Below are 23,840 nucleotides of genomic sequence, written 5' to 3' on the forward strand. Positions count from 1 at the left end.
CACCGTCTCACACTGCACTCGTTCTTCGTGACCATTTCGCCAAAAATTCCACGCATATCGTTCCGCAACCACCGTATTCGCATGATTTGGCTCCGTGTGACTTCTGGCTATTCCCAAAACTCAAGAGGCCACTCCGGGGAACGCGTTTCGAGTCGGTTGAGGAGATAGAAGCTGAATCGAAGAAGGTGCTGATGGCTATACCGGAAATGGACTATTTGGCATGTTTCGGGGATTGGAAAAATCGTTGGCATAGGTGTATTTTATCGAGAGGGGATTATTTTGAAGGGGATGAAATTGATTTACAAGAATAAATAAAGATTTTTCATTTTACAACCAAATTCACCTTACTTTTTGCCCACAGGTAAAAAAAGAAAATATTAATCCTGGCAATCCTAATAAGGATAATGGGAAACTTTTATCAAATTATTGCATTGTCATCGGTCCTTGATAGGTGTGCAAAATTTCAAGTCGATCAGATTTTTAGAAGCCAGTGAAAATTAAGCTCAAAGATTCCGTTACATACATACATACATACATACATACAACCCGACCTAATAAAAGTGTGTTAAAAACACAATTGCACTCTAAAAAGTAAACATCAACAATCCAAAAAAGCGAGCAAAACGCTTTGAAACTGTTTTCTCGCACTCATCGGCTTTGCTCTCTGCTCTTGTCGGCGCTCACTGTGTTATACACAAGCTTATTTGTATTGACTTGTATGTAATCAGTTTTATCGCACTGACAATCTCGGCTCAGCTTTCAGCGCTCACTCTGGTCGCACCCTAACGTACAAATATACGAGGTGTGTTCAAAAAGTATCGCGAATTTTGAATTTTCGCAGGTTACGTATATTCGAATTTCGATTTTTTTGTGGAGATATGTTGGTACTCACGTCTCTCACCCATGCCGACGAGTTTGGCCATATTGAATGTTCAGTTAATTGTTGACAGCTGCATTGCTTGCATGTGTTTCGGCTCGTCTTCGATTTTTACCTGTTCAAAAAGATGGATCAAAGAAATTAAGTGCGCGGATGCATTCCGAATGTTGACTGTGTCATACGAAAAAGCTACTTTGGACCAAAGCAACGTTTATTGATGGTACAAAATGTTCTCAGAAGGCCGAGAAGATGTGAACGACGAAAAGCGTGCCGGACGTCCGAACACTTCCACAACAGACGAAAAAATTGATGAGATGAAGAAAATGGTATTGGCCAATTGTCGAATCACCGTGAGAGCAGTTGCTGAGGACCTAGACATATCGATTGGCTCGTGCCATTCGCTTTTTTTTCAATGATTTGGGCATGAGACGGGTCGCCGCAAAAGTCGTACCAAAACTGCTCAATTTCGACCAAAAGCAGCATCGCATGAACATTGCTAATTAGATGCTGGACTCTGCCCGCGACGACCCAAATTTGCTCCAGAGGGTCATAACTGATGACGAATCGTGGGTTTATGCTTATGACGTGGAAACCAAAGCTCAATCACCTCAATGGAAGCTGCCGCACGAACCAAGACCGAAAAAAGGGCGCTAAGTTCGGTCGAATGTAAAAGTTTTGCTTGCCGTTTTCTTCGATTGCAGGGGCGTTGTGCATCATGAGTTCTTGCCACAGGGTAAAACGGTCAAAAAGGAATATTATCTGCACGTTATGCGCAATTTGCGCGAAGCAATCCAGCAGAAACGCCCGGATTTGTGGAAGAACAAAAATTGGCTCTTGCCTCACGATAACGCCCCTGCTCACACATCGTTGCTTGTGCGCGACTTTTTGGCCAAAAACAGCAAACTAATGATGTCACAGCCACCGTATTCCCAAAATCTGGACCCCTGTGACTTTTTCTTGTTCCCGAAACTGAAGAGGCCCACGAAAGGACGACGCTACGCTACGATTGGCGAGATAAAGACGGCATCGAAGGAAGATCTGAACAAGATAAAAAAATGATTTTTTGAAGTGCTTCGAAAGGAAAAAACGTTGGCTCAAGTGCATAATATCTCATGGGGATTACTTTGAAGGGGACAAAATAGATGTTAATAAATAAATGAATAATTTTTGAAAAAACACAAATACTCGCAATACTTTTTGAACACACCTCGTACATCTATCAAACACACTAGATTCAATAAAAAATTTAGGATTAAATATATTGAATTAAATTATTATACTTTATCGGCTATAGATATTAATTTCTGTGCCCAGGCCCGACGAGAGGGAGGGGCATCGGGTACTTTTTCCCCGGGGCCCGCAGTTTTCAGAGGGGCCCGGACTCGAGGGTAATTCCAAGAAATTTCCTGCTTGAAAAAATATAGTAAATAAGAGTTCCGTCACAGACTTTTTTTGGTGTCCCCATATCGAATGTTATGATCACGATTACGAAGAATAAATATAATATGGTGATACAAAAGTGTATATTATTGAGCTCTTATTAAAATGGAACATTTTATGCTACTGATTTATAAGGTAATTAATAATTATAGTGATGATTAGATAAAATTTAGATAGTTGTATTTTAAATGAAGACCAATTTTGAAACGTAGTTATTCTTTAAAGCAATTTGTCCTTACGTTGATAAAGAATTAAAGTAAAGAATTAAAGATCTGCTGAAGAGTTTTCTAAAATTCATTTTAATCAATATTTCATAATTAATTCTATCAAAAATTTTATCAATGAGTTTTTCAATGTTTAAATGCTATATCACTATAACATAATACGCATTTTGATAAATAAAAGGGGCCCGCATCTCAAGTTTCCCCCGGGGCCCGAATACTCTCTCCACGGCCCTGTCTGTACCATACAATGTGTGCCTATAAAGAAATTTAATTTTTTTTAATTAATCAACCATTTAGGAACGTTTACAGAAAGCCCAATAAAATTAAGCATTAATATTAAACAAATCACCAACCCATAATACCCGCACTCAAATAGCCCCTATTTTACTCCACCTCTCAACTCATTACTTTTGATTGTTTCTCTTAACAAAAGAGCCAATCTGTTATTAATTGTAGCTCTTTATATCAAAATATCAGACATAGTGCTTTGGAGTACATAGCGATCGCCCACAGCCACAATGGCGTTATCAATTGTCCGTCACTGCTAAAGTATTTAGTAGCACACACGCAGGCTGGTTGGCCACAGCTCCACCATTAACAATCGTGGATAATTTTAACTAATTTCGAAATGTCAGTGCGTCCAATTTTGTATTATGCGCTATTCAGCTCGCCCTCCAGAGCCGCATTGCTGACATCCAAATTAATTGGACTAAATGTCGAATTAAAGTGAGTGACGAAAAACGCACGCGCGCGTAAATCTACATTCATTCATTTATAGATACGTAAATACGCGAATTTCTTTGTGTGCATACTGCCAAATATTCAAAATACAGTGTTTATGTTGGTACTCGGTCAAAGTCAGAAGGGCAAACGCCTGATGCATAAATGAAACAAATAAATAAAGTGAAAATAATAATTAGCATTTTTCAATATTCAATCACAGAATAAAAAAAATGTATAAGGTTTCAAAAATGATTTGAGAAACGTGACAAGTTATCATAAGAGACGTATAATCTCTTACTCCTATATCAGAGAGCTGCTCTTTTCTAACAATTTCTTTATCTCCAGAAGTGGTTGTGTGTTTGGTGATTTACTATCGCAACACGCGCAAATGCAGTTGTGTATGTGTGTGTATGCCCAGTAGTAAAATAAGTGTGAACAACTGTGCGAAAAGCTAATTCAGTGCCAGTCTATCTCCGAACAATGCAGAACGTATACAGAGTTGGACAGTTGGTTCACCTGTCTACATACATATATTGCTCATGCTGCGCTCACCTGGGATGACTTTTCACCCAGGTGGCGAGCTTGGTGGCATAAAGTGTAGAGCAGTTAAGGAACGAAATGTTTTTTCTCCATTCAAAAGTTATTAACAAAGAACACTTCTAAACCTCCTATAGATGCTTCAGTAGCTAAGTAATTTAAATCTCAATAAAGTTGAATACTAAAATAAATAATAATAATAAGGTACAAATGCCAAAAACACTCATAATCCACTTATCTAAATAATTTGTACATACGAGGTTTGTTAAAAAAAAATTTTTTAATTTTGAATTTTCAAATTTCGCGGGCTAGGTACATTCGACTTTCGATTATTATTATTTTTTATGTTGGTTCACTCGTCTTGAAGATATGTTCATGGTTTTAGCAATATACCATGTTTATAGTTTGTTTGTGAGAGCCATAAATAAGACAAGTGTTTTGCGTGTTCGGCGATTTTCTGCTATCGAAAAAAATTGATCAAAGAAGTTGCATCAAATTTTGTGTAAAAAATGGAATTCAGTACTCAAAAACACTTGAAATGTTGACAGTGGTATACGGTGAGAATACTCTGAATCAAAAAAATGTTCACAAGTGGTACAGCTTTTCACGGAAGGTCGAGAAGATGTGAATGACGACGCCCCCTCTGCGCCCCAGCATATCAACAACCGATGAAAATGTTGAGAAAGTGAAGAAAATTGTTAAATTGTTATGGAGAATCCTTGAATCACAATTAGAGAAGTTGCTGAGGATGTCGGCATATCGGTTGGCTCATGCCATGCAGCCTTTTCGGAAATTTTGGGCATGAAGCGTGTGGCTGCGAAATTCGTTCCAAAATTGCTGAATTTTGACCAAAAACAACGTCGCATGAGCATCGCTCAGGAATTGTGGAATGACGTCATCGATGATCCAGGTTTGCTTAAAAGGGTCATATCTGGTGACGAATCTTGGGTATATGGTTATGACATCGAAACCAAAACCCAATCGTTCCAATAGAAGAATCCAGAAGAGCCAAGACCAAAAAATCAGAAAATCGCCGAACACGCAAAACACTTGTCTTAGTTATGCATCTCACTAAAAACTAAACATGCTATATTGCTAAAACCATGAACATATCTTCTAGACTAGTGAACCAACATAAAAAATAATAATAATCGAAAGTTGAATGTACCTAGCGCGCAAAATTTGAAAATGCACCTTATTTTTTTAACAAACCTCGTACTCGTATAAGATTTTCGAGTTTCAGCGGATTCTTCTAACTCGAAACTCAATATTTGATTTAGTTGTAAACCATTTTCTTCTCCTATTTTCGGGTATTAGCCAAATAAGTTCGTGCGTGACAATCATTCGGAGTGCGTAGGTTCGAATCTCCATTCAGGAAACACCAAAATGAAGAAAAAGTGTTTTCTAATAGCGGTCGCTCCTCGGCAAGCAATCGCAAACCTCCGAGTGTACTTCCGAAAGCTCCACCAAAGACCCAAAGAGGGTGTAAGCGCCAATTACATATATATACTCGTATAAATATATAATTGCTATATAATTCATCTCCCAGGCCCTTTGTTGACGCCGCAACTAAGCGCAGTGAGCAACAAAACGTTTACTGAGTTACGATTAATCAAGAATACAAAAACTGAGAGTCAAAAAAATAAACTATTTACACTAAACCAATGTATAACAATTCTACGAATTTAGTCAACGGATCAACTTTTTTGTTACATATTTGAATTATGATAAATGATGCCACGCGCCCTTCACCTCGGCCCATCAGCCCAAAATATGTGGGTAATGAACTAAACATTCTCCCATATTTCTGATAGTCATATTGAGTCCACAGCTCTTTTACAGCAGTAATAAATATACAATACATACATACAAGTTGGTAAAAAAAGAGAAATTCAGAAATAAATTATGTGGGGGCTAAATTGTAGCAGATAACACCAATCAGAACACAAATTCGTATTTCTGATGGCAAAATTCGAAAATCAAACAAATAAATAGATACAAAAATATTGCTGTCCGGAGATTCGAACGTAGAACCTCTTGGATTTTAAACAAATTGCGATAGTACAAAGTTGTTGTTTCGTTTCTTTATATTTATTATTATGAACTATCTAAATGTTACCATCTAAGAACACGTTCGAATGACGTCATAATTCGTGACCAGATATCTGATTGAGGCAACGAATTTGAAGAACACACATTTATATAGGCATTTTATTTACTCCTAATCTAATCAGTGAGTATATAAACTATAAGGAGCATAAAATCGTATCGTAAATATATTAAACGGAGGATGGTTCCATATGTAGAAGTCCACGCAAGTGGGGAACGTTACTGATCACCATTCATTTGGGAGTGGCCAGGACGATTCTTCTGCATATAGTTCAAGCAGCCCACAACTCCCGGGATTAGCCCAAGTATCCTCTGGGTAGCTTCCGAACGCCCGTTCGGGAGTGAGCTAACGTGAGAAGGCGAAACATTCCAGGGTAGCTGGTTGTGCGCTGGGTTTGGGACCCGCCTCTTAAAAATCCCCAACTTGACTCGGATCATTACCTTGTTGCAGCCAAACTACGCACTCGCCTCTGTGCAGCGAAAAACGTACATCTAACTACGCAAAGAATGTACGACATCGAAAAGCTGCAATAACAACAGACAGCCAGAAGATTCACCACTCGATTCTCACTCCTACTATCTGAGAGTACTGCCCAACAAACCGGCATGCACGGGCAATGGAGCAACATTTCTCGTTCTTTACGTACCGCCGCCGAAGAAGAAATCGGTTTCCGGCAAGCCCGAAAAAACAGTTGGTACGACGAGGAATGTCATGCTGCCGCCGAAAGAAAAGATGCTGCCTATAGAGCCACGCTGCGATCGGGCGCAACGCGAGCCATGTGGGATCGCTACAGAGAGCTAAGAAAGGAAGAGAGACGTATTATCCGACAGAAGAAACGAGAGGCCGAAAGAGCTCGTGTGCGAGGAGCTTGAGATGCTGGCCAATAGGAACAACGCCCGAAAATTCTACCAGAAAGTTCAGCGGCGTACAGTTTTCCTATAAGAGCAAAGACGGCGATCTGGTGACTGACGTCCAGAGCATTCTTAAATTATGGAGGGAACATTTCTCGAACCTATTAACCCTTTCAGTACGGAAAGCCGCTAACGGAAATACAAATTATTTTATATGTTTATTAGTTGCTATGGGTGAAATAAAAGTCTTTTGTCCCATCAAAATTGTAGGTATCTTCAAACATTGCCGGGACATATAAGTCCCGTTCGGACCGAAAGGGTTAAATAGTGACAGCTGCGCTTATCACAGAGAATGTGAAGATCTCGATACCCCAATCGTTGACGTCGGAATTGTCGTTTCGCTACCCGACCATGACGAGGTGAGAATAGCGATAGCGCGTCTAATGAACAACAAAACCGCGGGCGCCGACGGACTGCCGGCTGAGCTATTCAAACAAGGCGGCGAGGAACTGGTAAGGTGCATGCATCAGCTTCTATGCAAAATATGGTCGGATGAAAGCATGCCTGCCGATTGGAATTTAAGTGTGGTCTGCCCAATCCATAAGAAGGGTGATCCTGCAATTTGTGCCAATTACCGCGGGATTAGTCTTCTAAATATCGCCTATAAGGTTCTAGCGAGCGTATTGTGTGAAAGGCTGAAGCCCACCGTCAACCAACTGATTGGACCTTATCAGTGTGGCTTTAGACTTGGAAAGTCTACCATCGCATATTCACAATACGCCAAAGGAAAATCGACACACGCCATCTTTTCGTCGACTTCGAGAGTACGAAAAGAAGTTTCCTGCATGCCGCGATGTCTGAATTTGGTATCCCCACAAAACTAATACGGCTATGCAAGATGACGTTGCTCAACACTAGCAGCGCCGTCAGAATTGGGAAGGACCTCTCCGAGCCGTTTGATACCAAACGAGGTTTCAGACAGGGTGACTCGCTGTCGTGTCACTTCTTCAACCTGATGTTGGAGAGCATCGTACGAACCGAAGAACTTAATCGCTCAGGCACAATTTTTTATAAGAGCGTACAATTGTTGGCGTATGTCATCCAAACTGGAGAAGCAAATCGGCAAAGCGAATGGGCCTGGCGGGGAACGAGGACAAAACGAAATACCTCCGGTCATCAAACAAATAGTCGGCGCACTCGCTTTATATACATATATATCATCATTATCATCAGGTAGCAATTACAGCTCAGGGTGAGATTTAGCTTCATCCACAATCCTCTTCCAATCTGCATGGTTTATAGCAACAGATCTGCAACTCCTAACTCGTAGCTTTTTCAGGTCGGCTATGGCTTGGTCAAGCCAGGTTAACCTTGGACGTCCTCGGGCTCGGGTCATTAGACAATTCGTTGATAAAAAAAGACTTTTGGGGGGCGGCTGTCTTCCATGCGCATAGTGTGCCCTATTCATCGAAGCCTTTGGGATTTAATGTATTTCACGACGTCTTCTCCCTGGCATAAGTTTAGCAACTCATCGTTGTAGCGTATTCGGTACGTTCCATCGTTGCAGCGTATGAGGCCAAACACCCCTCGGAGTACTTTTCGTTCGAAAACTCTTAAGCTACTTTCGTCTTTGCTTGTCAATGTCCAGCACTCGCAGCCGTAGGACAGCACCGGTAGTATTATTGACTGGTAGAGGCGGAGTTTACATTCACGCGTGAGCAGTTTGGACTCAGCAATTTTGTGTGGGCGTAATATACTTTGTTTGCTGCCATTATTCTGTCTTGTCGTTACTACTGTTGTCATTTTTTATTAACACTCCCAAATATTTGAAGTGCTGAACACCTTCAAAGGTTAATGTCCCGATTTGGATGTTTTCAGGACTTCGTCTTTCTTCGCTGCGGGAGACCTTCAGATATTTAGTTTTGCCTTCATTTATTCTAACTAAACTAAACGACTTAAAATGTGGAAAAAGATGTGGAAATGCGTCGCCTTGTTTTACGCCACAGGAGATTTCGAAGGGCTTTGACACTGCTTGTTGTACAATTACTTTTCCAGTGGTGTTAGTTAGTGCCATGACCAACTGAATAAGTTTGTCGCTGATACCCAAGTTGGAGAGCGCTTCTGGGATTTTGTCTCGGCGGATACTACATCATCAAAGATACTATTATCAAAGGCTTGTTTGAAATCGACGAACAGGATGTGTACGTCTAAGTTGCGTTCATAGCATATTTCAAGATTTTGCTTTAACATAAAGATTTGATCTGTTGTTTATCGACCTGGGCGAAGTCCGCCTTGGTATTCGCCCAAGGTTTTTTCTGCTTCCGCAGTTAGCCGGGATGCGAGATTCGAGAAAAGATTTTATATGTGGAATTTAGGAGAGTGATTCGACGGTAGTTTTCACAGTTTAATTTGTCTCCATTTTTGTGAATAGGAGTTACCAACCCTACACGCCATGCTTCCGGAATGCTGCCTCGGTGCCATATTCTTAAAAAGAGTTGTAGCAGGACTTTACGTCCGTTGTCGTCGAGGTACTTCAGCAGCTCTATGGGAATGTCATCTTCCCCAGGAACCTTATTGTTACTCCTATGTATGAGCAATAGCCTTGTCAAGTTCCATTAAAGTTGGTTCCGGCTGCGCCGCTTTATTGTCGGGCGTAGAGTTTATGAGAGATAATGCGCTTGCTGTAACGGGGTTATATAGATCTGAAAAGAATTCTTTCCACCGTTCGATAACTCTACTTTCTTCAGATAATATAACTCCGTTTTTATCCTTACAGATGTTAAAACGAGGCAGAAAGTCTTTTGTTTGTTGTTTGACACGCTTGTAAAATTTTCTAATGCCTTTGGTGTGATAATCCGCCACGAGTTGTTCAAGTTCCCTCTTTTGCGACTGCTTGCTCTTGGCGCGGCATAATATAGTGGCGACAATTCTCTCGGCTTTGTATGCCTCTTTACTTGCTCTGGTGGGCCTTCTTAGCATTCTTTGCCGAGCTTCATTTTTCTTAGCTATTGTCTGGGCGTGTGGCTCATATATACTTGTGCAGAAATAAGTTTTGAAATATTTTGGCGTTTGTAGGGTGTGCAAGTTGTCCTGCGCTCCATTTTGGTCTCGTTATACCTTTTTCTTGCTTGCTTGTGCATGGTTGTGCGAGGATTAAATTTTATTTTTACTAGAAAATTATCGCTATCAATATTTGCACTTCGGCATGAGTGATCGTCTGTTATTAAGGATTTCCACCGTCTCGATATTAAAACATGGTCAATTTGATTGGATAAAGAGGTTCCAGGGATTGTCCACGTCCCTTTGTGAATGTTCTTGTGCGGGAAATGAGTACTACTTAGATAAATATTCGTGCTAGTTACGAACTGACAGAGCCTTTCTCCATTGCATAAGGTCACATTATGAAGAGAGTGTGGGCCCGCAACACGTCTGAAGTGTTCCCCCTTGCCGATTCGTGCGTTAAAATCGCCTAACACGATGATAGTGTCATAGGAACAAGTTTTTATCATTGAAGACTCTAGGATTGCATAGAAAGAGTCATTTGTCAAGTCATCCGCTTCCTCCGTGGGAGCATATATTGTTAAATTTCCCTTTAATGCGCAGAGAGCATATGCGTTAATTTATTGGTGTAAAGCCAAGGAAGTATTTCGACATTTTTTGTGACAGTAGAAAGCCAGTGCCACATTGATCGCTTCTTTTTTCCTGATTTCTCCCTGTCCTTTCCAACGCAGCTCTTGAAGAGCTAAGATATCCACGTGGAACTTACTCATTTGCATCGCTGCTTCCTGCATTGCTCCTGCTCTTAGGAGAGTTCGAACGTTCCAGGTTCCGAGAGTCAAATCATTTATCCTTTTTCGTTGCTGAAGTCGTTTACCATGATCAGTTTTATTTATCCGAGGCTGTTGTGAGCGTTTCTTAACATAAGTGTGGATTGTTAGCCCAACGACTAACCCCTTTTTAAGGCAGTGGGGACTACCAAACAAAGGTCACATTTATATAGCGAGCCGCTTGATACAAGACAGACGCCCGCTCTGCATGTTTTGGTCCACGGGTGGTATTTTATTTCCCACCTACCCTGCATATCTGACGAGCATTCCCCTATCCGTCACCTGGAGACGCGTCCGATGGAAGACTGCCAACTTCACACGGAACTTTCAATATTAAGGCTATTTAAAATTTGTATATTGTGTAATCGTTAAGGTATCAGAAAGCATCACATGGTAAAAATAGATATACCAGGTACGTATATTCAAATCTAGCATCAACTTAATGAAAATTATGCTGCTAAATTGAAAAGTTCTTATATAAAAAGTCAAAGCATGAATGATTACAGTCAGAGAATAACATTAAGAGAAAATCCGAAAGATGTATTTTTGACACCTTTGGTAGAAATAATGTTGAAATAAGAATAATTTACAGCCTACAATTTATTTCTATGTTTTTACCATCTGCAGACCCATCAACTTTGCAGCTCAGGAACATATGAGTGATTGGTTTTTGAAGGTAAAAATAATTAATTACATTTTTCGAATATTTTTCAGTTGGTCTACTCTATTAATTAGTATAATATTTTCTTTAATAAATAATAATATTAATGATAATAATTGTGTACCTTCATACTCAGGTTAATCCTCGTCACACCGTACCTACACTGGTCGATCGAGATGTGTCGCTGTGCGACAGTCATGCAATAATCACCTATATGGTCAATCAATATGGCCAGAGTCAACACAAACATTTATATCCGAAAGATTTTATCAAACGTGCCATAGTTGACGAGCGACTCTACTATGAGAACGGGGTGCTTTTTCACGTAATCAAAGATTTTGTGGTAAAACCAAATTGAATTGAATAAATCAAGTCTTCTTTTACCAAGTAAACCTTTTTTTGTCTTCGTGTAGAACCGCATAATGCGTGATGGCGACATAGAGTATCATCGTAAAAGCATAGAACTGTGCCATAATGCCTATGAGATTCTAGAAGCATTTCTGTCACGCAGCAGATACGTGGCTGGCGAGCAATTAAGTTTAGCTGATATATCCATAAATACTACATTGATTTCTTTGGATAAGTTGGTGACGGTAGAAGAGAAAAGGTGGATAATTTGTTCAATATCTGTTATTTATTCGTTATTCTATTTCAAATTTATTGTAGATATGCAAAAATTTGCGCATGGATGCAGCGTATGCGGGAGGAGTTACCCGGCTATGAGGAGATCAACGAAAAAGGTGCACAGCAACTATATCTACGTTTCCAAACTTGCTTAGAGGAGAATATGACGAAGCATATGTAACAAAGTGCTATATATAGTTATATTATATTTTCTTGTTTTATTTTTATGTTGTACTTAGCAGTGGAGCCCCTCACATGATCAAAAACACATGATTTATACGTTAATATTACTGTGTTTATATTTCTCATGTAGTTCTGTCCTCAACAGCAAATAGTTTTGATAAGGAGCTTTTTCATGGCAGAAAATAAACTCGGGGTTTGACATAACCTGTCTAAGGAGCGACATTAAAAACCACTTTTATTATCATTTAATGTTTCATGCGCAACTGTTTTAACAAAAAACCTTTATACAATAAAAGTGTGGCGATTTCAATCTTGGATGGTTTACGCCGAGCTGTTAGCATTTTAGGTATGCACAATGCAGATGTTTCTTATGAGAGCCTTAAAACACGGTAGAGATGTTCTCGAATAACTTAAAATATTGATACCATATTAATACTTACATATCTATCATCCTAGTAAATCAGAATTAAATTTGTATGAAATACCTGGCTATAACAATACGTTTCTTAGCACTGCATCATTTCAGAAGATTTTTGTTTCGAATTCTTATCAGCATTTTAGAGTAAGAAAATTGTTATTGTTGATTTTACTACCATGCAGTAATGCGTTATATAAAAATTATTTATTAAGATGACCTTCTTTACATTAAAACACTCAAATCAAAACACACATTAATAAACTTCCTGTAGCGCCAGCCAAGCGTTCTGATTTTGCGGATGTAGGCGTATGGCATGTTGTATCAGTTTTAACGAGCGCAATTTGTCTACAGGTTTTAATGCGCGACTGGCTATCAATAACGATTTAGAGTCCTCAATACAGTCGCTTCTAAAAAAATATAATAAATTTATAATTTCAAATTTTTACATATTTTTTGTACAGCAGTGACGTAAATTCCAACTTACTTTTGGGCCTTATTACGATGCGACAAACTAATTGAACTCAAGGCAATTTGACTGGTAGCTACATGATATTGCGAGGCATGACTAAAATTGTTCAGCAGAAAATCGGCCAAAACTTTTCGCAGCTCTGCACAATGTGGGAATACATGCACACGTGATAGTAGATATGTTAGACCTTTGCGTGTTTTTTTCTAAGGAAAACAACAGAAATTTATTAGTTTTATTAATAATACAGTACAAATTTCAAGTATACATGAAATTCATCGAGCTTCGTCTACATCGCCGAAGTTATCTTTTTGATCGAATCCCTAAAAATATGCGATATCTACAGCTTACCCCAAAATAGCTAATTGCAGGATGTAAATGAAACGTACCACGAGACTTAGTATTGACCAAAAGCATTAGGGAAACCATAATCTTGGATGAGCTTCTGTGTCAATATCGAACAAATCTCCGTGGGAAGACAACTTTGTCCATCACTTCTACAAAAGTTTTCGAACTATAACTGAACTTTTTTCCACGAATTCTTAACGGCAAATTCCAATATATATACATATATATATATATATATATGTATAATTGGCGCGTACACCCTTTTTGGGTGTTTGGCTGAGCTCCTCCTCCTATTTGTGGTGTGCGTCTTGATGTTGTTCCACAAATGGAGGGACCTACAGTTTCAAGCCGACTCCGAACGGCAAATATTTTTATGAGGAGCTTTTTCACGACAGAAATACACACGGAGGTTTGCCATTGCCTGCCGAGGGGGTAAAGTTTAAGGATAATTTAGTTGAATTTAGTCCACTCAAAAATGCAACTTTTTTCTTTAAGGACAAGTTAAATGTCCCGTAGACGAGCTGGTAAAGAGAAGAAATTAATGTGCAGCAAATTCTACCATGAAAGTTTCAGCTCAAATTTACTTTATCTGCAGGCAACTGGCAGTTGGTCTACGGAAAGAATAACTTGACATTTCTTGATTTGTTATCTATTTAGTATGAATTAAGCAGACTGAAAATTTTGCGACCAAACTCCGGCAGCCTTGGTAATACGAAACTAGTTTTGGAACTTAGGTACGGAAAGTAATAAAAATTCGATCCAAGTTATTTGAATGATTTGATCCCTCATTTGTTTTCGATTCATACTTACAGTGGCTACATAGTGTTGTGCCGTCAAATATGCAATATGCCCAGAGTGAACTTCACTATTTTCGTACTTCTTTAGCTCTGTCAATATAGTCATTGTTAGTTGATTATCGTCGTGTAGAATACCCAAAGCACACGCTGAATATAGAGCCTGGATAGGAGAGTTCTTGAGCAGAATGCTTAAATTAAAAAAAAAAATAGAATAAAATTAGACAGAAAATATCAATCAAGGGAAAATTGACCAAAAAGGCAAAGAAAAATTACTACATACCATTGATATAGAATCGTTTTAGTATCCGCTTCTCCTTGCGAGGCGTAAACCATTGCCGCCATTGCTACTAATATCATTCCCGCTTTGTCCTCATTATCAGCCACCAAACTCTTCAATACAGAGTTATACAACGAATATGCTTCCTGGTGCTGACCAGCGCGAACGAAAGCCAGGGCCAACCCAATTATGGCCTTTAACGACGCGTGTGTCACTCGATTGAAAACATTTATTGCATCATTCGGCCGATTCATTTTTAAATAAAGATAACCCAAATTTGTTAGTAGTTTATCACGCTGTTCATTAGTTGTTGCTACTGTCGATTCAACAGCTTGAAGATATGCCCGCTCTGCCGGACGATAATGCTTTTGTTGTAAATTTAAAAAGCCCTGGAACGAAAGTGCGGCAAGTGTTGCATCCTTTTCCTCATTCACAACGTACCTATGAGAGTAACGAATGAGATGTGTTTACAAATACTTCGAAATTTTAATATTGTTTATATTATTACCAATTAATTGCGTCCAATGCCACCACGTCCGCATACATGCTGTTTATGGCATGTCGGTAATGTGTAATTTCACACTTTTGTGGATCAGCCAACACCGTACACACCCAGTGGGCGTAACCAAGTGCGGACTCAGGGTGATATTCAAACTGCTGACAATGTCTGAAGAGATCTAATGCTTCCTCTTCTTCACCGATTGCTTCAGCTATCATAGCCTGCCCAATCCAAGCATTTCCATATATAGGACTGGACTGCTGTGCTCTCTGAAAAGCCTGATTTGCAAGTTTTATTTCGCCAAGCTTTAAATAAAGTGCGCCCAGATTTGTCCATGACATATACGATTTACGTTCTAGTGTTAGTGCCTGTATGAAACAATGCTGCGCCAAAGCCAAGTTATTTATTACTAAAAGTTAAAAGTAATGTAATAAACATAATTTTCGTAAAGCGCAAAATATACCATTATGCAAATTTATTACTCCCAGCAAATTCCAATTTTGCCAACGGTCACTTTGTTCATGTATAGCCATTTTACAAGCTTTGGTTGCCAATTCCAATTGAGTGACTGCTACATCAGGCACGTAAACAGCGCAATAATAACAACATAGGGCAAATTCATACCAAATAAATGTGTTTGATTTCAATTTAATGGCACAAGTGTAAAATCTAAGAACGGAAAGTAAATGTACGTATGAGTTTTTATAAAAAATTAAGTTCCATATAAGTGTAGTATAGCTACAGAAAAATTTAATTAACCTTGCCGCTAATATGAACAGGTCTTTTCTTGACAAAATCGCTGTTTCGTCCTCTAATTTCGCCAGTTTCCCCGACACCTCTAAGTAAGCCAATGAGCTGGGCATGCGCGACGTTTGTACAAATACATTAGCGGTAAGACGCCATAGCCAAAACATGTTGTTATCGTTTAGCGATAGAAAAGCACTGATTAATAAGGAAAAAGGTTAGTAGGAAAAAAATTATATTTACACTTTGAATGCATACCGTTGTAAATGATTAACAGCCATCTGTAAATGATATTTACAACGTCCGTATAGATGTTCCAGCTTTAGATTGTTCGCCAAACCAATGTGTGCTTCAGCAGCCCCCTTTAGACCAGGCAAATAATCGGGATGAGTTCGTAGCAATTCGTCGAATTCGGCTATAGCTTCGGGATACATGCGCACAGTCTGTTCAAAACGCATAACATTGAAGTTGAGAGTTTTAAGAATATGATTATGTTTTATACTGACCGATTTGATCAATGCAATTTGCAATTTTGCGTAAATATTGTGTGGATTCATTTCTAGTATTTTTTGAAAAACGCGTATGGCAGAATTATAGGAACCGCGCTCTGCATACGCATCACCCAGAGATTCCCAATAATGCATGCAACTGACATCGAGCTTTATAGCAGTGCGAAATGATTGGATAGCCTGTTTGAAAATAAACGTTTGGAATTTCATTTTGGTTAAGAGGTCATAAATTCAACTTAAAATTATGCGACTTGTAATATAAAGGGTTCTTTATAAAAAGCGCCCGAACTTTCACGTTGCAAAGAGACTATCTTGGAAAAGGTACAACTGTCAAATTTGGCGGGAATACTTATTTAGTATTTACCTTTAATCATGATATTATTAACAATATGGACAGCTGAAGCTTTACAGAGACGGCCGCAACTATTAAAGGGCGGTTTACTTACATCATCCCATTTGTTAACATTAAAAAAATGCAGGCCTAATTTGTAATGTATACGCTTAGAATCATTAAATTCCATATGTTGAAGAGTGTTAAGCAACAATGCCGCGTTCAAATCCTGTCGTATAGAAAAAAAATATTTTTTTAGTTTTTTAAACAAACATTATGGAGCTTAGCAAAAAGCATTCTGCTAATTGTACATCTATGCAGCAATCATTCACCTCTTCAGCCAATTGCTGATAAATAGCGCTTAGATTATTCACCGCATCCTCGCACAAAGGATTTAAACTAACACATTTTTCGAAACATTTACGCGCACGCACAATATCCTTCGTAATATAGTAGATTTTCCCGAGATAGTGGAAGCATTCAGCGCAATATGGTTGCAAGCGTGTCGCTTTGAGCATACAATTCAAAGCGGTGGCATAATGAGACAATTGCAAGTGCAATTTGGATAGTAAAAAAAGTGTTTCGAATGACTCTGTATCCGCGCAGCTTTGCAATAAGTCAATAGCAGCTTCAGGCGTCCTAAAATGGTTTACCTTTAGCACATCAAGGTATTGAATAATACAACAGAAAATTATTTTTCTTACTCCAGAAACTCTGCTTGCTGCAGTATGCTTAACTGCAATGTCTTTAATTGGTCTATATAACCAAGCTTAAAATAACACCTGGAATATACAGCAAACAAAATGTGAATGTTTGTACCAGGAATAATGAACATACCTAGCTAAAACTGCCATTACATCTTCATTTTGGTCAAATTTTTGTAACATTTCAGTAGTTTCTCGTAATTGTGCCTTTTCGTTGCTAACATGGGACAAACACAGGGCATGTTCAACAGAATTCTTTTTTCCAATTTTACACCATATTGACAAAGCCATGCTCCAAACACCAATCACCATTTCTACGCGCGCCAACAACTCCAACGCAATCGTGTATGTCGGTTGCAACTCACGAACCCGATATAGCAAATCTCGCGCTGCTACAAATTGTCGCTGCTCATAAAATTCGATTGCTTTGATAAGTAGCCCTAAACTAGCATTTTTATTCAGCTGTAACAATGCCGCTACATACTGTTCAATATTTTGATTTTGATTATTTAGGCATTCCGTAGCCACTTCACGGCATTCACAGTAAATTTTGCACACCCACTCATAAGCGTAAATATCGTGGGGGTATTTTTCGGTAACTGCACAAGCATGTTTTATGCAGTTTGTGTAATCACCCTTTTTATATAGAAGTTTAAGATAACGTTTGTATGCATTTAAATACTGTTCAGCATCAGGATCTGCTATCAGCTCCTCCAAAGCATATTTATACTGCAATCAAAGCTTTTTTTGTGATAATTATGTATGTCCAACGTTTTTTACAACTTACGGTAGTTTCATCCTCTTCGACCACATCAAAATCAAAATGCACCCAAAGCTGCGCTAAATATTTCAATACATATTTCCTACGTTCTACATCTTGATCATTTCGTTTAAATTCACTCTTCAAAATGTTAAAACATTCTTCGCCTACACACCTGTTGTTGATTCCTGCGACGTAAAGTCTCTCAAAATAATAACTACTCTTTTCACTGAAAAGCCACAAACTTTTTAACTTAATTTTTTGTAATATTTTTAGTGTCAAACTTACGGTACTAAATCTAACAATTGCTCATAAATTTTGGGCAACTCATTCAGTGGAGCGCAGTTAGCTAAACCCTGTAGCGCAACAGTTGGTGCAGCTGGTGAAAACTCAACCGCTTTACGTAAATACTTTGCCGCCTGAAAGAAAATTACACAATAGTGTGTGATAAGCTTTGTTCCCTTGTAATAATTTAAAACTAACCTGGTCTTTATTGCTATTTTGATAGGCCGCTCCTAATAGTAAATAAGCCATATAATTATTAGGTTCATCTTGCAGCAAGGCCTATTCATGAAAGACATTGGATGAGTATTTAAATTTGTACATCTTATTTAACCTACTTCACATTTTTCTATTGCATCGTTGAAATTTTCAGTTTTAATAGCTTCTCGGACTTCCTTAAGTATTGCTTTGGTCTCCTTGCTTGACATTTTATAAATTAAAGAAATGATAATCAAATTAAACAAAAAACTTCAAAAGAAGTTCGCGAAACAACTGAAACTGAGCTGTTTTAGCAATATTGCCACACAATAAGAAATGTTGCATATGTATGTATCGGGTGCTTCTTAAAAGAACTTAAAATGATCATACAAAACAGAAATATTGTTTGAATGATTCGGTATAATCTGATAGATAATGTCACGGCATTTAATTTTTTATTATAATACCTGGCAAATATCACCCGTTACAAAAAGTCCAGTTTTTGAATATTTTTTAATGGTGGTTTGATTATTCCAATAAACCGACTTTAACAAAAAGTTGCGCCATCTTGGAACCAAATGTTGTCCATGTTTAACTGATTATGTTTAATGATTAATTTTTGGAAACAAGAATTCAGTCAGCATCGCTCGCTCATAATTGCGAATCAAATGAATTTCTCGAAACAAAAATTTTTTCAAAGTAAATTTCCACAATTTGGAAGCGTTGTTCTGCCGTTAAACGATTCATAAGACTTGTCAAACCTTAGTGAACAGAAATGGCGACACAGTGTGCCATTCTTTCCTGTCAAACCACTGTTTTCGATAATGATACTTCTCATGCAGCTAAAAACAACCCCCAAAATAGAAGTTTAGAGTAAATTTATAAATATTCTCAACATTAAAAAAACCATATTTTATGTACGTTAATACAAATATATCTTTAATTTTTAAATGAAAGTTTTTTTAAAATGTAGTAAAATGGTGTGAATTTTGAAACTAAATTAAAAATGTATTTATTCTGCATGTGGCAACATTTAAAGAAAATGAAAGGGGCCCACAAAATGTAACGCCACTGGATGTAAAAGAGAACGCAGTTGAGCGAAAAATAGGAGTGTTTTTTCTACTTTTCGTTTTAATGGCATTTTTCAACTCGATTCCAATTGTTTAATTTTTAGAATAATAAAAAATGTGTACTTAAAATAAAAGTTATTTCGTATGTAAATTGAATGATAATGTATCAATACACCACACTATGTAAAGTAAAATAGAATAGCATAATCGAGTATTTGTGATTGGAATTTTTAATGAGACGAGTATTGCAACGTCAAAGAAAAAATAACATCGGAAACGGAGACAAAAAGAAAGTCTGCAAATTTTGATGAACATCCCCCGGACATTACCCTTACATATAGCAAACTGTATATAACCTGATATTGCTATTACACTATAAAGATTATTTGTGTCAATCATCCAAATTAGTGAATAATCCAATAATTATTAAAATCGCTGGAGGCCAAGAGCCTCTTGGGCGTCTAGTACACGCCCACTTGTGTGTGTGCGTCCTGTTCTGACCGCAGTGTTGGCGGTGTTTGCGATGGAAAACGAATCTGTAAAGTCGGAACACAGCGGACGATCTAGACGTTCACGCAATCACAATAACAACAATAGCGTTAATGCTGGGGGTACTGGCCTGAGCAATAGCGGCAGTGGAGGCACTGTAAATAACGGTTATCATCGCGATCGTACACGACATTCTCACCGTAGTGGGCATACAAAGTCAAGTGGTAAACACCAACGCGGCGACATGGCACCATTCCAGACAAGCGTAAATATGACAGGTAAATAACGCATTTCCTATACATGCAGAGAGTTTTTAATTTTATATTTTTAAGGTGAAGAAAATCGAGATGGACAAGAAATAATCGAAGTACAAATATTGCCACAAGACGAAAATTGGGGCGAGAATACAACTGCGGTCACCGGCAACACATCTGAACAAAGCATCTCTATGGAGGACATCAACAATGCCTGGCATCGTGAGAATGACACAAGTTTTGGGTTCGCTTGCCGGCGACGTTTAGAATCTGCTTTTTCACTCTTACTCGGATTTGTATCTTTCTTTTCACCTGTCGCTATGGTGGTAATGCCGCGTATGGGTTTCTTTCCGTCTGCATTTGATCATGCTGAACTCACGCAAACCGTGCGCACACAATTGCTTGCGTGTAGTAGTGAATGCAAGGGTTTGTTAGTTTCACTAACTGCACGACTCATTTTATTAGCAATCGGACTGTGGGCGCTCTTTATGCGTCGATCAGCTGCAACCATGCCGAGAATATTTCTGTATCGAGCTCTTGTGCTCCTACTTGTTACCATATGCACGTTTGCCTATTGGCTTTTCTATATGGTGCAGGTACGTAGTGTCGATGCCATTTTTAATTTTGAATATTAAAAATAATCCCAATTTTGATTTCTAGGTAACTAATGGTGCCAAAGTGGTTGTGGAGACAGGCGGTGATGCAGTTAATTACAAATCACTTGTTGCCTATGCAACAAATTTGGTAGACACATTGCTTTTTATTCACTACATTGCTGTGGTTTTGCTGGAATTACGCCACCAACAACCAATATATTATGTTAAGATAATCCGTTCACCAGATGGAGTATCCCGTTCTTACACGTTGGGCCAATTAAGTATACAGCGTGCAGCTGTTTGGGTTCTACAGCGCTATTATGTAGACTTTCCGATTTTCAATCCATATTTAGAACGTATACCGATTTCGAAATCGCAGCGCAATAAAATCTCTACTAGTTTCAAATACTATGAAGTCGATGGTGTGAATAATGCACAACAGCAGAGTCAAAGTCGAGCTGTACTAGCGGCAAATGCGCGTCGGCGGGATTCATCGCACAATGAACGATTCTACGAAGAACACGAATATGAACGACGTGTAAAAAAGCGGCGTGCGCGTCTTATTACCGCTGCAGAGGAGGCATTTACGCATATAAAACGCATACACAATGAACCCGCCCCTGCAGTACCACTCGATCCGCAAGAAGCAGCGCAGGCAGTATTTCCATCAATGGCGCGTGCATTGCAAAAATATTTACGCGTCACACGACAACAACCTCGTCACACATTCGAAAGCATACTCAAACACTTGGCGCATTGTCTCAAGCATGATTTGTCGCCACGGGCATTTCTCGAGCCCTATCTAACTGAAGCGCCAGTACTGCAAAGCGAAAAGGAACGTCGTTGGGTGCAATCGTGGTCGCTAATTTGCGATGAACTTGTGTCACGACCTATCTCAAATGAATGCACATTTCAACTAATACAAAACGATGTCTCACTCTTAGTATCCATACATAAGCTGCCGCATTTTAATATAGCCGAAGAGGTTGTCGATCCAAAAAGCAATAAATTTGTACTGAAATTAAATTCCGAAACATCTGTATGACAACAAACGTTGAATACTAACATGACACCAACACCGACACACAGCAATGTAACGCAATCCTCATATCTGCATGTGTTTGTATAGGTCCCATTATCAATCCGATCTATATATTTACCTATGCATTCATCCTACTATATATCGCAAATTCTCAACGTTTGCTGCTCATTTTCATGACAAAAGCAATTCTCAAAATGCTCACAATTCCCAGTGTATCCTAATCATTGACACGCACACATATCAAATAAGTAATATCAGCGCTGCACTAAAATCCTAATGTATTTCTGAAGTATTAGCAGTGACAGCCGAAAAGTAGCAATGCAAACCTAATATTAGTTCTTAAGAATTACAACTTTGGTGTAAGCATGAAGGTTTTAAAAATAACTTTTTTAACATATGAAATAGGAGTGAACACGTGTATACAATTTCTTCACACGAAATTTTTATTTAATTAATGATTTTTTTTTTTTTTTTTTTTTGCCTTTTATTTAATATTTTAGTTTCCTAAAAAGATTAGTTTAATACTATACAAATACCTATTAAAATATGTATGCCTCCCAAGCAAATAATAATTTTTGAGGGGCTGTGCCTACATATAGCGAGTTAACTCACAGTTGTGACCTTCGCTCCGATTTAATATAAAGTATTGCCTTGCTCCGTCATTTTAGCATTTTATTCAGCTATGAAAGTTTATATAAAATCGTAAATTGCGCCTGTTTTTATGAGAATTTATTCTACTAATCGTAACTTAAAACACTTAATTTACTTCTTGGCAGAACTCCGTAGCTTTGCCATTTGACGCTCTCAGTGCTTTAGTCAGGCAAAAGTTAGCTTGTAATCAAAAGCGCTGATTTCATTAAAAAACGTTTTATGCTTAGTATGGTAATTTGGCCTTAATGACTTGTTTTAAATTTATATCTCCAAAAGTTCTTACAAGTAGCTGGCCAATTTTAATCAGAGAACTGTCCTATATTAACTGGAAAGCAGACCAATTTTTTTAATATAATACACAAAATTATAAGTAAGCAAGTAGCTGTAAGACTTCTGATTTCCACTATTTACAATAAACAAGTTTTCTACAAAATCATGTTTCATTAAGGTACTTATAATACAAAGTTCTCTACAATTCCTACTAATCAACATAATCTCAAGCAATTTTTGCACTTAAGTGTCGACTAAAACTTTCTTCACCAACTCGAAACGCACTAAAACTTAATCTATAACTCGGTATATAAAAGAGTTACTAACAGGAAATGCTGACAAATAAACCATAATGTTGGAGACTGTCCAACTGCCAGTTTTAGATGAGATTTTATACAATAAATTCAGCTACATATATAAATCTATATATGTACCATATAACATATATAGCAGCCAGAAATAAGCAATTTTAAATCATGAAAAACATTTTGTATCTAAGTATAATGAAACATTTTAGAATAAGATATATTAAAAAAAATAAGATTTAATAGTACATGCAGGTGTGTATAAGTGTATGTATTTGCGTTATTTTGTAACGTACTTACTATTTAATCGTAGTTTTTATATACATAAATGCATTTGATATTAATAAGCTACCAAAATATTTATAGTGCGAATTTTCCTACTTATTTTCTAGCTAATGACTTTATCTTTCATTTTAAAAGCTATTCATTTAAACGTGTTGTTGCAAACATAAAACAAACACATGAATATGTATATTTATTTATTAGGATTTATCTAGATAAGCAAATAATTATTACGCATATGTTCGGAGAATAATACGGCTGATTTCAACATCTGATTAGAACGTTATGCCACTGGCCTGTTTATTATTTTTATTTATTTTCGCTTGAAAATCTAAGTATTGCGTTACAAATGCCTGTCAATCGCTTTTTTTTATACCAATAAAAGCTATTTAAGAAACAATAAAAACATTAAAATATGTATTTATTTTATTCTCTTTACTATCGTATCCAAAACAAATTTTTTCCAACAGCGGTCGCATATCGACAAGTAC

At 37.9% G+C, this 23,840-nt stretch overlaps 4 protein-coding genes across 4 annotated transcripts in view; 3 read left to right on the forward strand and 1 right to left on the reverse strand.

Annotated features, from left to right (window-relative positions):
* LOC128866374 (DENN domain-containing protein 1A) overlaps positions 1-11,475 on the forward strand; it is an 84,814-nt gene extending 73,339 nt beyond the window's left edge. Inside the window, exons 9-10 of the mRNA XM_054107056.1 lie at positions 11,217-11,265; positions 11,387-11,475. Of these exons, the coding sequence (XP_053963031.1) occupies positions 11,217-11,252 (36 nt within the window). The 3' untranslated portion in view covers positions 11,253-11,265; positions 11,387-11,475. The remainder of the gene's footprint in view (positions 1-11,216; positions 11,266-11,386) is intronic.
* Positions 11,357-12,055, forward strand: LOC128867098 (glutathione S-transferase 1-like). Its single transcript, XM_054108197.1, has 3 exons — positions 11,357-11,593; positions 11,664-11,857; positions 11,917-12,055. The coding sequence occupies exons 1-3, from the start codon at positions 11,357-11,359 to the stop codon at positions 12,053-12,055; spliced, it is 570 nt and encodes a 189-aa protein (XP_053964172.1).
* A 602-nt stretch (positions 12,056-12,657) lies between these two features.
* LOC128866373 (tetratricopeptide repeat protein 37) lies at positions 12,658-18,696 on the reverse strand. The gene is made up of 17 exons (XM_054107046.1): positions 18,531-18,696; positions 18,394-18,474; positions 18,199-18,329; positions 17,938-18,139; positions 17,284-17,879; positions 17,151-17,228; positions 16,779-17,085; positions 16,562-16,675; positions 16,113-16,295; positions 15,865-16,049; positions 15,622-15,804; positions 15,326-15,531; positions 14,872-15,271; positions 14,367-14,804; positions 14,100-14,274; positions 12,960-13,147; positions 12,658-12,882 (listed from the first exon to the last, which is right to left on the reverse strand). The coding sequence occupies exons 1-17, from the start codon at positions 18,618-18,620 to the stop codon at positions 12,729-12,731; spliced, it is 3,711 nt and encodes a 1,236-aa protein (XP_053963021.1). The 5' UTR covers positions 18,621-18,696; the 3' UTR covers positions 12,658-12,728.
* Positions 18,697-19,474: 778 nt separating this feature from the next.
* On the forward strand, positions 19,475-23,757 carry LOC128865848 (vang-like protein 2). The gene is made up of 3 exons (XM_054106228.1): positions 19,475-20,227; positions 20,282-20,799; positions 20,864-23,757. Exons 1-3 carry the CDS (start codon positions 19,984-19,986, stop codon positions 21,842-21,844), a joined length of 1,743 nt encoding a protein of 580 aa, XP_053962203.1. The 5' UTR covers positions 19,475-19,983; the 3' UTR covers positions 21,845-23,757.
* The last annotated feature ends 83 nt before the right edge of the window (positions 23,758-23,840 follow it).

The sequence above is a fragment of the Anastrepha ludens genome, chromosome 6, assembly GCF_028408465.1.
Source record: "Anastrepha ludens isolate Willacy chromosome 6, idAnaLude1.1, whole genome shotgun sequence".
NCBI lineage: Eukaryota > Metazoa > Arthropoda > Insecta > Diptera > Tephritidae > Anastrepha > Anastrepha ludens.